The sequence below is a fragment of the Agelaius phoeniceus genome, chromosome 14 (genome assembly GCF_051311805.1).
Source record: "Agelaius phoeniceus isolate bAgePho1 chromosome 14, bAgePho1.hap1, whole genome shotgun sequence".
NCBI lineage: Eukaryota > Metazoa > Chordata > Aves > Passeriformes > Icteridae > Agelaius > Agelaius phoeniceus.
Window position 1 is genome coordinate 15570788 of NC_135278.1, and position 17373 is coordinate 15588160.

The 17373-nt window shown below is 49.6% G+C and overlaps 1 protein-coding gene across 2 annotated transcripts; it reads left to right on the forward strand.

Moving 5' to 3' along the window:
• Positions 1-395: 395 nt before the first annotated feature.
• On the forward strand, positions 396-17128 carry LOC129125788 (ras-related protein Rab-6A-like). Of its 2 annotated transcripts, none has more exons than XM_077186225.1 (8): positions 396-596; positions 1999-2057; positions 3677-3730; positions 8661-8769; positions 9478-9589; positions 12359-12452; positions 14078-14144; positions 15100-17128. In XM_077186225.1, the coding sequence occupies exons 1-8, from the start codon at positions 518-520 to the stop codon at positions 15162-15164; spliced, it is 639 nt and encodes a 212-aa protein (XP_077042340.1). In that variant the 5' UTR covers positions 396-517; the 3' UTR covers positions 15165-17128. The 2 variants fall into 2 exon arrangements, with proteins under 2 accessions (XP_077042340.1, XP_054497401.1); XM_054641426.2 differs by having other exon boundaries at positions 397-596; positions 8664-8769.
• Positions 17129-17373: the final 245 nt, after the last annotated feature.

The window sequence follows — 17373 nt, forward strand, 5'->3', positions numbered from 1 at the left end:
CCTGGTGCGGCCACTCCGGGCCGGGCCCATCCAAGGTGCAGCCGGGCCATCCAAGGTAGGGCTGGATGCATCCTGCTACAGCCGCAGGATCTACAACCACGCCGGTACAGGCAGACCCATTCTGCTACAACCAGAGGGCTCCAGCCCAGCTCCAGCCGGATCCGTCCCGCTACGCCCGGCCCTGCTGAAACACCCCCGCTACAGCCCGGGCGCATCCCGCTCCACGCCGCAGCATCCTCACCCCGGAGGCCGCCCGGTCGCCATGGCAACCACCCTCCCCATCACCACGGCAACCCCCTCCGGTTGCCATGGCAACCGCCCTCCCCGGCAGCCCGGCCCCCGCCCTCGCCGTTGCCATGGCCGCGTCCCTCCTCCGGTGGCCGTGGCTCCCGAGGCGCCTCCCCGGGGCGGGCCGGCGGTGACGCGGCGGAGGTGACGCGCGGGGCGGTGGTACCGGGGCGCTCGGCGCTGTCTCCTTGTCCCCATCACGGCTCCCGCTCGGCCCCCCCGCGCCGCCATGTCCGCGCCCGGCAGCGGCGGCGACTTCGGGAACCCGCTCAGGAAGTTCAAGCTCGTCTTCCTGGGCGAGCAGAGCGGTGAGCGCCGGGTCGGGCCCGGGTGGAACCGGGAGGGGCCGGCGGGGCGGGGGCAGCGCCCGGGGCCGCGCGGGGCCGAGGCCGCGCCGTGCCCGGGGTGGGGGACGCGCTCCGGGGAGGGGCGCCCCGGCCTGAGGCCTCCGCGGGTGGGGCCCGGGGCTGCGTTCCCGGCCCTTCCCGTCGCTCGGGGCTCCGTTCCCGGCCCTTCCCATCGCCCGGGGCTCCGTTCCCGGCCCTTCCCATCGCTCGGGGCTCCGTTCCGCCCTCCCGGGCCCGCAGTGCGCCCGCAGCCCGTGCGGGGAGGCGGCCCCAGAGCTGCGGGGGCTCCCGGCGGCTGCGCTGCCCCCCTGGCCGCGGCCTCCCTCCCTCCCTCGCAGCCGCGGGGTTTTGTTTTGCCTCGAATGGCCTCCCTTTTGTGCCCCTTCCCTGGGAGCAGGTGGATGAGTTCTGTGTTTTCCCTGGGATCGTGGTGGGTTCTCGCTGGGAGTGTCCAAGGCCCGTTGGACAGGGCTGGGAGCCGCCCGGGCTGTGGAAGGTGCCCCTGCTCACGGCTATGGGTGGAACTGGATGAGCTTTGAGGTCCCTTCCAGCCCAAACCGTCGTGGGGTTATTGCTCCTCACCTTCTCCTCGAGCCTGGAACTGGAGGTCTTGGAGGGATTTCCAGAAGTTTTCTAATTTCCCAGCCTTTCCAATGCAGGATTGACATTGCTGCTGATAGACGTTTGTCTAATTTGTTTTTAACCCTTTCCAGTGTTCCTAATTTCACGACCTTTTTAGGCAATTCATTCCTCTTTCCTCTTCTATCCATGTCCTTTGAATTTTTTCTTGGCCTCCTCCAGCTTCCTGAGCCAGAATTGGAGCTTTATCTTTGTTTTTCACTTCTTGTCAGTTCTGCACTTTGTCTAGTGATGATATTTGGAGATGTAAATTTAAAGTTTTGAAACAAACCACCAGAGTTTGCTCTATATCTAAAATCTTGTTACAAAGGAAGGATGGGAGTGTGAAATATTGCTTTTCCACGCAGCCAGAGGCAGCAGAACAGCATCTGGGATATCACCTGCTTTGTTTTGATGTTTATGTCCCAGACTTGGGGATTACATAAGGAGCAGAACAGGGTAACAAAGCAGATTTATTGCTTGCCCAATGCTAACAACGGGTTCTTTGTTATCAACACACCTGATTTGAGGGCCAGGTTATCTCCATGATTAAGTTTGGACCTGCAGAGATTGATCTGCCTCTGTCATTTTGGGACTGAAATTTCCAGCTGGCTGTTTCCCAGGAAGGTGTAGCTGGAATGGCCTGAGATTGGCAGCTGCTGTCAGATCAGTGCCACTCCCAAAGCAGTGCTATTTTTTTTTTCCCCCACTGCTGCTTGAAAGTAATTTTTCTCTTCTCTTGTAGTTGGGAAGACCTCCCTGATCACCAGGTTTATGTATGACAGTTTTGACAATACTTACCAGGTATGTGATAGTATTTATTTGCTTTTTTAATATATTTATATTAATGAATCCATGCCCTGCTGTTCAAATTGATGCCTGGGAGCCCATTTCTCCATGAGATGTCAGTTCAAGATCCGATAATGGGTTAAAATATGCTGTGAAATGGTAAATCAAAGCATGCAGTGTGATGTCAGGAAGTGCAGTGTCCAGAAAGGGAGCAAGGTTTAGATCCCCTTTGGATGTGGGATAGATCCTGTGAGAAGCCTTGAGGAAAATGGGGACAACGTTGTTTTATGGTCAGGATTTCTGGTGCTGGATATGGGAGCCTCAGGAAATGGAGAATGAATAAAAACCCAACATCTTCTGACATTCTTAGTCTCTGTTATCTTTAGAGCTTCCATTTCAGAATAGTTGAGTCTGGAGTGTGTAGATGGATCTGCCAGAAGTCAGCTTGGTATATTTTGTCTCTCAATTTTTTTATTACTATTTTTTGACTAAAGGACTAAAGATAGGAAAAGCCAGGGAAGTCTTGGCAGGCAAGGAGGGGGGTGGGGATGAAGAGGCTGCAGATGAAAAGCAGAAGATGTGTAAGAGGCCTGAAGGTTTGGGGGAGAATTAATTGCATCAAAGGCACTAAGAAATATTTCATGGGAATATCAAATACCTGTAAAGCAGATGAGATTAGGGCTTTTTCTTTTAATTCAGCCTGGAAGAGTTACTGGGTTAGACTGGGGTGATTGGAAGTGGAGGACAAGTCACTGACTGGAACTGGATCCTCTTGTGCTTCCTGTGCTTTTTCTTCTCTTGTGCTCCCTTTCTTTTCCTGACTCTTGTAAGATGCTCTCATAGATTTATTTATTGCTTGTTGTAGTTCTTATAAACCATGGCCTGGTTGGAAAATAGACCTCCCAGAAATAAATTCTCCCTCCCAAAACTGACTGTGTTGCTCTTTACAATTATCCAGTGGTACACATTCAGCTGTGAGTCTTAAGAATGTGGATAATCTGCCTAAAACACTGAAATCTGGTACATCAGGAGCTCTCTCCTCTTTCCTGGGGTTCTGATGAGCTGGGACAGCTCCTTGATTGAAGTGCCTGGGAGTGCACCTAACTTAGTGCATTATTTTAAATGCCTTTGTGCTGGAATTGCTGTAGCAGTGGGAATGGGAGTGGATGAAGACCTGCCTGGGAAATGAAGCTGCTGAATGTCACTGGAAGGGAAGCACATTCTGAAGTAGAAAGGCCTGGATAAAAATGGCTTTTTAGCTTTTAGCTGCCCATATTTTATAGATCTCGTTTGTTCTACCTTTTGGGTATTTCTAACAAGATAATTCTTACCAGACTGAATTGGGGCAGGCCAGAAGGAGCTGCCAGCTCAGATACAATCTGTGTGGAGATACAGGAATGTCTGAGGTTAAAATCCAGACTCAGAGGTTCTTGTGGAGCTGAGAAGTGTTGAGGAATGCTGTGAAATGCAGCTGGTGCAGATCCCCAGATTGCTTTGTTTTCATCACCTCAGTTGAAAGCAATTGAAGGCAAATCACCAGCTTCATAACAAGTTTGGGAACATTGGTGAGAGTTTGTGCAGCAAGGGGATACTGGAAGGCAAGTCACAGCTCCTAATGCTTCTCCTCTTTCCAGGCAACCATTGGAATTGATTTCCTGTCCAAAACAATGTACCTGGAGGACCGCACGGTGAGTGGGGCAGGGCTGGGAGGGCTCTTTCCCCTGGCCCTTCCTCCAGCAGCTGCTGGAATCCCTCAGCAGCCTCCAGAGAACCAGCCTGGGCTGAATCCCATCACTGGTACAAGATCTGAGATCTCTATCAGGAAGTCCAAATCTTCCATGGAAAACTGGGGCTGGATAATGGCCGCATCCCAGGGAATGTGCTGCCTCTTGTGTGCACCTGCTTTAGGTGCAGTTTGCTCCCTGAATTTGCAGCTCTGCCTCTGGGATTGTCAGGATGAACAGGGCTGAGCAGACCTCAGGTAGCATAGAATATTCTGAGCTGGAAAGGACCCACGTGGCTCATGCAGTGCAGCTCCTGCAGCCAATAAAAAGCCAAGGAAGGAGTTGGTGTTCCAAGTCTTGATGTCCTTCATGATTAGACCTCATTCCTCCTCCTAGGAAGTGCCTGTGGTAACACAGCTCTGACCTCCTGCAATAAAGCAATTTGGGATTTAGCCTGTATGAGATTCCTGTTTGCACAGAGACCTCTCACTCCCTTCTCCTGGATTTCCTCTCAGTATTTGTTGGTTTGCTCATATTTTGCCAGTGTTTGCCTTTTCCCCATTTTACTGCTGTGTGAGGAGTGTGACAGAGCTGTGGGGAGCAGGGAACACTCCTGTGTGGAGCTTTGGGCCTGCTGCTTCCAAAGAAGTCTGTTCCCATTGTGTGTGCTGAATTTCCTGAGGATTTCTCTGCCATTTTAGCAGTGATTCCCTCTTAGAAAAGCCCTTCTTTAACCTTGGTTTAAGGCAAAGATCCTGGGAATGCTGCTGGGCACCTGTGGATGTCTGTGTGCTGTTATAGTGATGTGGGTTCCTCATGGTTGTGTAAGTCAGCATGCCATTCACCTGCTGCTCTGCTATCCAGAAAATCCCATTTTCCTCCCAGTGTTGGAATGCTGTGAGCTTTCCTGGTTATGTAAGTGGTTCACAGAGCCCATAAAGCCTGTTGAGATAACAGAGGTGTGGAGTGTAGATAAGAGGAGGGACAAGTACAAGCAAACAAGCTGAGAAAATTCAGATACTGGAATAGTTTCTCAGATGTGGTTAATGGTGGATTTTGCAACAGGCTTGGATTTCTGGGCTGGAAATGAGGAATGCTGAGCCTCCAGCTGGGATGTGTGCTTTGGTGGATTTGATATGGCCTTGCAGCAAAAGCCAGCAGAAGGAATCCTCATCCCCGGAAGGGTCCAAGGCTGGGTTGGACAGGGCTTGGAGCAAGTTGGGATAGTGGAAGGTGTCCCTGCCCATGGCAGGGGTGGGATGAGATGAGCTTTAAGATCCCATCCAACCCAAACCATTCTGGGATTCCATGAAATACATGTGGAATTTGGTTCTCTAAAACCATCTCCCAGGAAGGGCAGCTGTGTGACATTCCCAGCATTGGGATGTGTGGCATTAAGTGAGCTGGAGCCACCTGGAGCCCCATCCTCAGTCCTGGCTGTCAGGAGCCACCTCCATGTGCCAGTTCCCGTCATTCCTGACAGACTGAGCAGTTCCTCCTCCTCTGTGTGTCCATATCTTTCCAGCCTTGTTGGAGTGCAGTGCAGGAGAAGGCAGCCTGCAGGATGGCTGCTCTTGGGGGTTCCACCACCTCTGTTTTTCCAATGGGATCATCCAGGCTGGGCTGAGGTGCTCCTTAGGATCAGGAGTCCCACATCTGGCCAGCTGCTTCTGTGGCTGTTCTGGCAGGATCCCTGAGGCCTGGCTGTGCATTTCCCTTGTTAGCTGGTGCCATGAGGAGGGATTTAGGGCTCTCCCAGTTTCTGGTGTTGGAATGTGTGAGATATTCCTGGGTGTGTGGAGGGAGGGATGTTCCCAGACCTCGGGAAGTGCTGCTGCCTCTTTTCACATTTCTGTTCCGTTTGAACTTTCCTTTTGTTGCCTTAGTTTTGCTTTGCAACTTATTTTTATTTATTTATTTTGATTTCACTTGAGTTTTGGTTTTGTTCTCCATTTTCCTGCTGTTCCCCTTCCCCTTGCCCTGCACTTTTCCATTTCCCAGATCAGGCTGCAGCTGTGGGACACAGCCGGCCAGGAGAGGTTCCTCATTCCCAGCTCCATCCGTGACTCTGCTGTGGCTCTCATTGTCTTTGACATCACAAGTAGGTATGGAGCCCAGGCTCTGCAGGGACCTTGCTTTTAACACATATCTTTACTCTGGAAGTGGTGGTGGTACCCAAACAGAGCTAAAATAGCCCATCAGCCACCTGTGGGTGCTGGCAGGGATTGGGAATTCCTGTGTCTGTGCTGGTTGTTGGTAGCCTTTGCAAAGCTTTACTGTTTTTCTGTTTTGCTTTTTTTATTTTTCTAACTTCCAAATTATTTTTCTTTTTCATTTCTGAGTAAGGAGAGAGGCTATACAAGTAACAGCTTCAGGTGCCAAAGCAAAGGAACATTGTCAGAGTGGGTAAAACAAAACAGGACCCCTTTAAACAGAAGCTGTGGAGTGACTTAGTAGGATTCAAGATTCCCATTTTGTTGGAAAAGAGACCTGGAGACTCATGAGAGAGCTTTTGAAAAAGGAGAGATGGAACAACCACGATTTCTAAAGAACAAACAAGCTTAGAGGGAAATTCTCTGTAACTCTTGACATGAATGTTTTAATACAGGATAGGAAGTTATGAAGAGAATTATTTCATTGTAACTCCTTGTTGTTGATTCCATTTGATCTGCTGGGGGGTTTGTTAATCTACAGTATCAGGATTTATATAAATTTCAGTAAAGAAAACAGCACAGGTGGAAAAGCTCTGGCCCAGCTTTATTCTGTTACAAACAAGTTTAGAGTGAGGTGTTTGTTCTGCTCTGTTAGGCTGAAGTGCTTAACAAATAATAGGCTGTGATTTATCCTCACTATTCAGGGCAAATAATTTCCTAGTATTTCTCCCAGAGAAGTCCTGGGGAATTCCTGGTTTGGTGCAAACGGTGTCAGACTGGCCCATTTGGGGAGCACAGAGATGTGCAGGTGGTGGCCTGTGCTGGGAACTCTCCTGGCTGAGGCAGGAGGGCAGGATGCACAGCTTGGCATCATTTTTCCCACTGTGCAGGTATAGGATGCTGTTTATCCAAGCAGCTGGAAACATTTTGCCAGTCCAGGCTGTTCTTGACAGCTCCCAGCCATGTCAGAAGAAATTAAGTGACAGCTGATCTCATAATTCTTCAGTTACAGGCTGATCTTTGCAGATTATTTCATTTTTTCACAGTTCTTAGTGACTGAGAGGTTTAAAGTTTTCTTGTGTTGCAGAAGGGACATGCTCAGGTACTTATGGGGGCACAATGAGATTGTTTAGCTGTTGTTGATGTGCTGGACATCCCAAAATGCAGGTGGAGAGATCCATGAGGGGAGTCCATACTCAGCTCAGGCCCCTGCTGAAGGTTGTTCCTAAGGGGGGCTAGGCTCATTCCTGGTGTCTCACAGTGGTTATTTCTATTTTCCCTTCTAAAATGGGTGCACACAAACCTGGACTTGTAGAAATGCAGGAAACCTGGGTCGCTTCAGGGGTGTCTGTGTGGTATCTAGTCACTGGAGACCTTCCCTCAAATAACTTTACCCTGCACAAATTACAAATTAAACAAATTTATAAAATTAAATACATTTAACAAATTAAACAAATTACCTGGGCCAGCTTTGTGGTGCTTCCTCCAGTTGCCTTTTGCTGTGAGTCTGAAGGTTTGGGGTGTTTCAGTCACCACCTGGGGGAATGTTCATGGGGAATATTCCAGTGTAGCAGCACTGTCCAGGGAGGGTGTGGAAGGGATCAGCCTGATCTTCCAGCTCTGCTGTGACGCTGCCCAGGTGCTCCCACTTTGTCACCTTGAGTTTCCTGGCATAGAGAAGAGCCCTGACTTCTGCTCCTGTAATCAAGTCTGCCGTCAAAATGAGGCAAGAGCTAATTGCTTTAACTATAAACCCTAATCTTCCTTAAGCCCCAGGGCATCAGCTCGACATTCCCTGATGGAGATAAGATGTTGTTTTGAATCTGACTGCAGGCCTGTGCTCTATCAGCTTCTCTTCCTCTTCTAAGCAAGCAGTGATTGGTCCTGAAGAAGCTGCTTTTTCCTTGATGAGCTGCTTCATTAACCAGTGCTCTGCCTCCCTGCTGGGATTATTTGTGGCTGTAAACTGGGAACCAGTGGGTGCCTCCAGAAAACTGTTGGGAATGACTAGCAATCCTGTTTTCAGGCACTTCACAGGGGTGAAGGAAAAGGACTCCCAGTGTGGAAAGCTTTTTGTATGGGGTGTTTGGGAGTTTTTGGGCAGGTTCAGCCAGGCAGGTCTCAGACCTTGGAGCTGTCATATATAATACTATATAATAATAACAGTTTGTGTTTGGAATCAAACTCTTCCAGCATTTTTGTGACTCCTGTGCTGCTCTGGAAGAGAGAACCCAATGCCCTTTGCACCACCTGAACCCTGCAGTGTGTAACACTTGCTTTCATTTCTGCTGGAATTTAAGTTATCATTGCTTCAATATCCCATGAAAATCCCCACTGCCATCACATGGATGCTCCATGCTGGAGGTTGGATGCTGTTTTCCTGCCTGGTGTCTGTCCTGGGGGAATTGCCCCAAAAGCTTTGATCAGAGGTGCTCCAGGCTATGAGTCCTGTGGAGATCCCATCCATAATCCTGGGAGATCAGTGCTGTACTGTTGGCTACCCGCAGTAATGAGGTGGGAACCAAATCCTAGAGATGTTTGGGAGAAGCAGGATCTCTGAGCAAGCAGAGAAGGGAATTAAAGCACTTCACAAACAGATCCAGGAAACAGCTCTGCTGGGGTTGGATTTGGGGCAGGATGACAAGGTCAGCTCAGCTGCTGCAGGTGGGTGTGGAAGTGGCCTTTTCCCTAAAGGGTTTTCCTGCTCTCTCTCCTCTCCTGATGGGCCGGGCTGGCCCCAGCAGGTGCGGCTGCAGCTCTGGGACACGGCGGGGCAGGAGCGGTTCCGCAGCCTCATCCCCAGCTACATCCGCGACTCCACCATCGCCGTCGTGGTCTATGACATCACAAGTGAGTGCTGGCAGCTCAGGGCACGGCTGCTCTGCTGTGTCCTTGTAGAAACACCCCACAGGAGCAGAACTGAGAAGTTTCAACCACAAGTTCTGCAAAAACATCATTAAAATCAGAGATGTTTTCAGACCTTCCTTGTTTTTCTGTCTGGGTGGGAAACAATTGATGTGGGGTGGGGAGGTTTGGAGAAGCACCTGTGTAGGAATGTGCCCCCTCTTGATGGAGTGACAAAACTATCCTTTGTCCCCTCAAAAAGGAAAGAAGCCCAGAAGTTTCTCTCCTCGATTAGGTGAAAAAGCCACCTCATAAATCTAAAGGACTTCACCTCAAACTTAATGAGAGCTAATTAGATAGGATTATCTAATCTATCAAAAAGTCCTGCCTAAGCAATTTATTAGAAAAAAAAGTGAACAGAGAAACTAATTGCTTTTGTACAATGTTTTACCAAAAACAAACATCTCCTGCACCTATCTCAGCTTTTCTCTGTTTGTTATTTTGCTTTTTATTAAACCTTTTTGTCTCCAACACTGCAGCAGAAGCCATCCTGCCTCCAAAAGTAGCTGAGCTATCTTAAGTGTATTATAGAACTCTGAAAGCTTATTAGACCTAACTCCAAAAATACTATAACACACCTGAGTACAAGTGAAGCATTTTCCTTGTCATAAAGGAGTTTTGTCCTCAGCTTTGCTATTTCATTCTTCCCTGCAGACTTGAATTCTTTCCAGCAAACCTCCAAGTGGATCGATGACGTCAGGACAGAGCGAGGCAGTGATGTCATCATCATGTTGGTGGGGAACAAAACCGACCTGGCAGACAAGAGGTAACAGGGGACCCTGGGCCCTGCTGCCCTGCCCAGAGCCACCAGGGATTGGGGCCAGGCTGGCCTTAAAACAAGGCTTAGTTTTAAACACAACATCATTTGCTTGTCAGGAAATTCTCATTTCCGGTTTCAGCAAAAGTTATTCCCTTTGCTGTCCAACAAATAGTTTAAAACAAACCCACCTAAAAAAATGCTGAAGTGGTTCTGTACCATTATCTCAGTGGGGTGTTTTGTCTGATTTTTCCTTTTCACACTGAAGTGAAGGCTAAAAGCTGCCTGTGAAATCAAGGAAATCAGCTGGTTTTCACTGTTTTCCACTAATTACCCCAACTCTCTCTGCATATGCAGCTGGAAGTTCATGGCACAATTTCTCCTCCTTAAGAAGCAGCACAAACTTTTTTAGGATTGATCTAAAAGTATGAATTTCTCTGAGTATAAATTTCATGTCATACATAACACATTGAGCTTGTGGATGTGTGAAGGGAAACCAAATCAGCAAAACCCAAACTTCCCCCAAAGAGAGACCCAAGAATTTTATTAGACTATCCTAAAATGACAGAGATTAATGTTTTGGGAGGTGCCATAAAGCATTTTGCTGTAAAACTCTTAATTCTACTGCACATCAACCAAAATAACCAATGTAATGAGCTCTTAGAGGAGCATAGGCTTTACTTTGTGTTCCTATTTCACATCCTTCTCTGGATTGTTGATTTAACAAGGATTTTGTTGAATATTTTCAGAGATTTTTGTTCCTTAGGAAGGTATCAGGAGCAGTGTAGGTAAGGGAAGGTTTTTATTTTAATGTGTGGTGCCAGAGGCAGTTGGCAAAGGGAGGGTGGAATGAACCAGGCAGTTCCAATCCTCACACATCCCAGAAATGTGGGCTTTGGCTGTCAGGGGATGTGTGAGGGCTTGAAGCCACAGGGGGATTTTCTGATGCACAAAAAATCACCTCAGGAAGGTAGAACTGGGAAACACCTGGATCTCACAGCAAAACAAAGTCTTAAAAAATCAAGTTCTTGTGCTTTGGCTGTTCACAAGATTTTCGTGATCAGAGGAGAACAATTTATAGATGAAATGAATGTTTTCTCAGCAAAATCTTGGCTTTTATTTGAGTATCAGTTTACTCTGTTTCTTGGGATGATGGGCAGAGTGATCTGAGTGTTCCATTGTGGGACATTCCCACACTTTTAATTCTCACCCCTGCTTTGCTCACTCCTGCAGTGACACATTCCTTCAGGATGCGTTGTGATGTGGATTTTCTCCTGCCATCCTGGTGGTTTTGTGTCCCAGGTTTTTAGGTTTCATGCCCAGCAAGAAAAGCAGGGATAATTCCATTTGGCTTTTCCCATTTCACTGGGAAGCCTTTTGAGGTGTCCCATGCCTTGCACTTTGGAAATATTGCTAAAACTTGCAGCTGAGAGCTTCAGGAATACAATAAAAAAAATGTAGAGTTCATTTTGCTTAAGAATTCCCTGTGTGATGAACTCATGATGTGTCCCTGAAATCATTCACAGAAGCAAAATCCAAGATGATGCCCCTGAGCCAGCTCTGGATTTTGACTGCTGAGCCTCTCCCATGCCCTCCTGGCAGCTGGGAATGACTGCAGCTCCCTGACTGAATTACCTGGCATTTCTAATTCCTCTCAAAATCCAGTTTCATGTGAAGCTAGAAAGGCCAATGGGATCATTTCAGCCTTGGAGTATTTCCTGATGGTGCACAACAGCTGGCCCAGCACTGCTGGAAGAATTAAAAATACCAGAAAATTAGTTTGAAGCAGCTACAGCTAAAGTTCATGCAGCACTGGAAATTGTTATTTTGGCAGCTGAATGTGACAGGAGTCCTGGTGTGGGCTGGAATTTGGAATGATGGGGAAGGGAATATCCAGGTGTCAGTAACAGGAGCTGCCTTGCCTTTTTTTTCAAAGGACCTTGGGGTTCTGTGAGGCTGAAATTCTGAGCCTGTATAGGCTGGACAAAGCCACCTTTGGTGTCACAAAGGTGACATTTTTTTTTGAGGCAGAATACAGGGAAGCCATTCATCCTCTGATAAAAACCAGGGATGAGGCAAGTTCTGAGGCCAAAAAGCAGCACTAAAAATAGCTCTGTTCCTGTTCAGTGCAGCCTGGTAAGTTTTTCATTCCACTCAATGTTGCTTCAGTTGGTGGCTGGTTTTTTTCTTTGTTGGTTTTTTCTTTCTCCCTGCAGTTTTCTTTCTCTCATTTTTGCACTCTTTTGCTTTGATTTGGTTTTTCTGCTCTGTGATTTGTTCTCATTACTGGAGACAGGTTTCTGTAGAGGAGGGGGAGAGAAAAGCCCAGGAGCTGAATGTGCTGTGTGTTGAAAGCAGTGCCAAAGCAGGACTTAATGGGACACAGAGGGGCAGCTCCAGGTGCTTGTCCCCAAGCTGCTGCACTGTCCCTGCTGCTGGAGCCTTTCTGGAATCTCTGTGTCACCTCACAACATTCCCTCTGTCAGATTTGGGAAACTCCCTGTCTCAGTGTGGGGATTTTTCCTTCCCTGGAATGCTGTGGACGAGGCTCAGGTGTTCTGCACAGGCTTCATCCTGTGCTGCTCATCTGCCACAGCTCCAGGGGTTCCCTGGAGAGCTTCCCTGAGGTGTTTTCACTCCCAGCTGGAAAACCTGGGGCTGGTGAAGCCTCCAGGGTCCTGAGGTGGGCTGCACCCTCTTGGAGGGGGAGCAGCAGCTCACTGCAGCCATCTCTGACTTTTCCTTCTGTTCTTGTGTCTCCTTTCCACATTTGTGCAGGCAAATCACCACAGAGGAAGGGGAACAGAGAGCCAAAGAGCTGAATGTGATGTTCATTGAGACCAGTGCAAAGACTGGCTACAATGTGAAACAGGTAAAACATCCAGGCTGTGTTCTCAGTCAGGAATTCACTGCTCTGGGTCTGCTCCAGGGTGGATTTGGGATCCTGCAGGAATTTCCTCTTGTTTAATGCCAGCCCCTGAGATGTTTCTTCGTTTATGTAGTGCAAGCTCCTTTCTTGTTGAGTCAATGATTCCCTGTCAAAGCTAAACCTTGAAACAAAGGAGGACTCACTCCAGAATGTGCTGAGGGATGGGAAAGGGAGAAAATCATTGTTTTGTGCAGCCAGTCAGCTGGAATTTGGTTTGGTTTGGTTCACAGTCAATGCACTGTTTGCTGAAACCACTGCTGACATCAGTGGGGAGAATTGTTTCTGCTGATGCACTGGAGTAAAAGTTCTTCCTTCTGTTTGCCAGCCAGAGAATCTTGCAATATTTTAGAGGAATTGAGGTTGGAAGGGCTCTCTGGAAATCACCCTTCCAGCCCTCCTGCTCAGAGCAGGCTGCCCAGAGCTGACTCCAGCTGAGTTTGGAATATCTCAAAGGATAGGAACTCTCCAGGTGCCAGTGTTTGGTCAACCATACAGCAAAACAACCTTTAAATTTTCATTTTAAGCAGAATTTCTCGTATTTCTGCTTGTGCCCTTCTTGCTTGTGATTCCCCTCTCCACTGGTTCAGGGGTTGTTCTGGATATGACGGAGCTTGGAATAAGGAGCTGTGAGCTCTGGAGGAGATTGGGAAACATCCTCAGGGCTTTGCTGCACACCAACAGCTTGGTACAGCCCCACAGTGGGACTGGGAGGCTTTGGGCTCAGTTTTTGTGGCTGTTCTGGGTTGAACCCACTTTAGTGGTGGATTTTGACTCCTGTTGCCTTCTTTGCCCAGTGGGTGTTTGTGAGGAGAGCTGGGATGTGAAGCTGCAAACCCCAGCACCTCACTGGGACCTTGGTTTTGCAAGGAACACCCTCTGAGGGGTGGCTGAGGAGGGAATCAGAGCAGCAGGGATTGCTCTGGGGTTTGATGCAGAGAGTTCAGCAGCCTGGCAGTGTCTGTGCTGTGTGAGGGCAGCAGGGAGAGCTCCAGACATTGACTGAGGAATGCTGCAAACCCATTTTCCAGGTTTTCTGGGGATAGCAGAGCCCTTCCCAGTGTAAGTGCAGCTCCCTGGAACCAGCAGTTCTGCTGAGGAATGGTTCTTTGGCAGCAGGACTGATCTGAAGGGCTGGGCTCTAAAAGCTCTGTTGTTCCACCGAGGAATATTCAGTGCCAGCTGAGTGATCAGAAATCCCCAAATGTGCATCCTGTGTGCACAAGCAGAGGCTGAACATGGTAAATGATGTTTAGTAAGTGCAGGAAGGAGTTCAATGGATCCCTGGAAGAATGTTACTAATTAATTCCACGTTCTCTCCAAGCAGGAACAGGTAAAATAAAACTGGTTTTTTTTTGTAGGCATTGAATAAGTTCTTTATTATAAGTTCTTTAAAACCTGTTAAATATCCTGCATAAAATTCTCATGGCATTTTTGATCATTGCTCTGCCTGCTAAAGTACCCACTTATGGATTTTGTACAGCTCAGACTCAGAGTCCTGCTGTAAAACAAGGTTTTTAACAGGAACTTGTTTCTGACAAGCCTTGAGCTTCTCCCTTGCTGCTTTCCAGCTTTTCCGCCGTGTGGCTGCTGCCTTACCTGGGATGGACAGCACACCAGAGAAGAGCAAAGAAGACAGTATCCTTGTTTTCCCATGCAATTGGGCAATCATCTGGTGTTAAATTTGGCTTACTGACTTTCTTTGGCACATTGTGGGGATGGGCCTTGCTGGGGTTTGCAGGGATGTGGCTGAAAGAGGGCACGGAGCTGTTGGAGTGCGAGCAGAGGGATGGAGCAGCTCTGCCATGAGGAAAGGTTGGGACAGTTGGGATTGTTCAGGCTGGAGGAGAGAAGCTTTGGGGTGACCTAATTCAGGCCTTCAGGACCTGAAGAAGCCAAAAAGAAAAATGGAAAGGGAATATTTACAATGGCTTGGGGCAACAGGACAAGGGGGAATGGCTTCCCACTGCCAGAGGGCAGGGTTGGATGGGATATTGGGAGGGAATCCTTCCCTGTGAGGGTGATGAGGCCCTAGTACAGGGTGCTCAGAGAAGCTGTGGCTGCCCTGGATCCCTGGAAGTGTCCAAGGCCAGGCTGGATGGGGCTTGGAGCAGCCTGGGCTAGTGGAAGGTGTCCCTGCCCATGGCAGGTGATGGAACTGGGTGATCTTTAAGGTCCCCTCCCACCCAAGCCACCCTGGCATTGTATGACCCTGTTTGTGGGCCAGGTATAAATGTACACAAGTAATGGCCAGCACAAGTTTTGCTTCTCCACTGGACTGAGGCTGGAATTTCCACACCTTTAGAACACCAGAGTTTGTTACTCTTTTTGTCCATCCTCTGAAATGGTGTCTTTTCTATTGCCTATACTGGGACTAGTAAATGCTGTAGTTAGGTGTGGGGAGCAGCTTTGTTACTCCAGCTCATGTCAATTGGCTGCAGTTTGGCATCAAGAGGATCTGGTATTAGCAGACATCTTTCAGTTCCCTTCACCACGTGCCTGGCTTTGCCATGGAGAGGCAGGCAGGCCACGGAGAGACCCCAAACAACCCTTCCAGCTCCTGTCCTGGGTGATTCCTTGACTGTCCCTGCAGTGATTGACATCAAACTAGAGAAGCCCCCCGAGCAGCCAGTGACGGAGAGCGGCTGCTCCTGCTAACGGCCGCGGCGGCAGCGGCAGCCCCGGCGGCCGGGCTGGAGAACATCGCGCTCATCGCCCCCGGGGCTGCCAAACCATCCCCAAGCGAGCAATGAACCCCTGGGTACTGGTGGGGAGCAGCCCCGGCTCCCCTCTCACTGCATGGTTTGAGCCCTGAGTGCAGAATGAGTGTCCTGTCTTTTGAGTTTATTTTTTTATGTTGTTGCACTTTGGCACCACGGTGCCCTTCACACTTTCTCTCTCTCTCTCTCTCTCCCTCTTTCTCTCTCTCTCTTCCTTCCTCCCTTTCTGCCCCTGTTCCCACCTGGAGCCTCCCTGCTCAGATGTATCTTGTGAATGCCATGGAAAAGCTGCCGAGTTAGGGAAGACAAAAATGAAGCTTTGGGGGGTGGGTTTTCTGCCTTCCCTCCTGCCTTGCATCCTCCCCCTGCCTTCTCCAGCCCCCTGTCCTGCATCCCTACTTCTTCTGGTGAAAGGCTGCTCCTTAAACTTAAACCAGTCACTTGGACTTGCCTTTTTGGACTCTGCAGGTTCCCAGGCTTTGCTTCCCGCAGGGCACACACCCCATGAGCTCTCTGGTTTCTTCTTTCTGTGGGTGATCCTGGCTAACTCTTGCTCACCACTTCCCAGTTTTGCCCCTCGAGTCACACAGGCCCTGGAAAGCCCCAGACTCTGAGAGCTTTGGCCTTGTTGCTCCAATTTTTGTGGCAGGGACATCCCAGAGCCTGGTGGAATCTCTTCCCATCCAGAGGATGTTGGTGAGTGTTGGCTGCACAAGGGACCAGAGGCTTTGCAGCCTGAGGCTGGGTGGGGAGAGATCCTCAGGGATTCTGGAAGCAAACAGTGACCTGGAATCCATCACTGCAGGGGCAATACCTGCCCTGGGAGTCAAGGATGCTCCTCAGGCTCTTTCCCTGATCTCCATTCTCCTGTTCTCTGTCATGGGGGCTGCTTCATGTGGAGCAGGAGAGCCACAGCAGAGGGAAGGGCAGCATTCCACTCACATACCCAGGTTGCTGCTTGATGGAATCATTCCCATTGCCTCTGCCCTTGGAGCAGAGCTCTGGGGTGGGACCAGCAGCCGTTTCTCTCCTGGGGGAGTTTTAACCTTTGCCAAAGCTGAGGGGAGCAGTGGCAGGGAATTCCTGTCACAGTGGGTGGAGGGTTGGAGGATTGGATGCTGCTGAAGGGAATTCTGGTGTCACTCCCCAACCTTGGAGGTTGGGAGCTGCCTCCTTTCCCCCAGCCCCTGGTTTTGAATTAATTCATAGAGCTTTTCAGAGATTTCCTGGGGTTTTGGGTCCACAAAAAGTCGGTTTGTCATTTGACAGAGAGGAGAATTCTGCTGTCCTTTCCCCACCTGGCCTGTGTGACACGGAGCAAGCTGTGGTAGGACAGTGAGCACAGTGTGACCACGGTGGGGGGGTCAGTGTCACTCCCTCCCCTGCCTTGGCAGAGTGTCCCTCAATCCCTGCCACCCGAGGAGGGGAAGGGACAGCCCTGTGCTGGGATGTGGCAGCCCTGGCCTGGCAGCAGCTCACTGAGGTCCCCAGAGTCCCCTCCCCTGGGGCAGCTGGCCACGGGAGGAAGCTGGGATGTGAGTCCTGTCCCACCCCTCGGGAAGCTGATCCCATTCCCTGTACATAGCCCCTGTGGGAGTTGCTGGTGTCGGTGTCCGTGTCTGTAGAACAGGTGTTGCTGTCCCTGCCCAGGCAGCTCTGCTGTCCCTTCGTGTTGTTCGAGTCACGGACCGGGGCGGGAGGGGGGAGACCCCAATTAGGGGCGGGGGGTAATTAGTGGAATCCAATAGTTCCCTTCCCACTGTTTTTCTGGATGTGTTCCTGCCGTGTGTCCGGCCCCGCTGTCTTGTAGCTGTAGCGAGTAAGTGTGACTGTAACTCTGAGTAAGGACTGTGTGACACAGCCACAGTGTATCACTAAATAAATAAAGTTATTTCACCAACACCGTGCTCTCCTGCTGCACGGCGGGGTGGGGGGAAGAGGAGTTTGCTCCAAGCTGTGACATTCCTGTCCTGAGCTGGGATGGAGGAGGAACAGATGGAGGAGGAGGAGGAAGATGAGGAGAAATGGAGGAAGGATGGAGGAGGAAGAATGAATGAGGAAGAAGGTCAGGAGGAGAAGGGACAGAGGTGGAGGAATGGATAAGGACAGAGGATGGAGGAGGAGAAAGGACTTTGCTGATGTTGTTG

Excerpts from the sequence above, each read along its gene's own strand:
- LOC129125788 (XM_077186225.1), top strand. The coding sequence starts at position 518 with ATGTCCGCGCCCGGCAGCGGCGGCGACTTCGGGAACCCGCTCAGGAAG. Across the intron at positions 3,731-8,660 it reads TGTACCTGGAGGACCGCACG|CAGGTGCGGCTGCAGCTCTG; the intron begins GTGAGTGGGGCA and ends GGCTGGCCCCAG. Across the intron at positions 9,590-12,358 it reads ACCGACCTGGCAGACAAGAG|GCAAATCACCACAGAGGAAG; the intron begins GTAACAGGGGAC and ends ACATTTGTGCAG.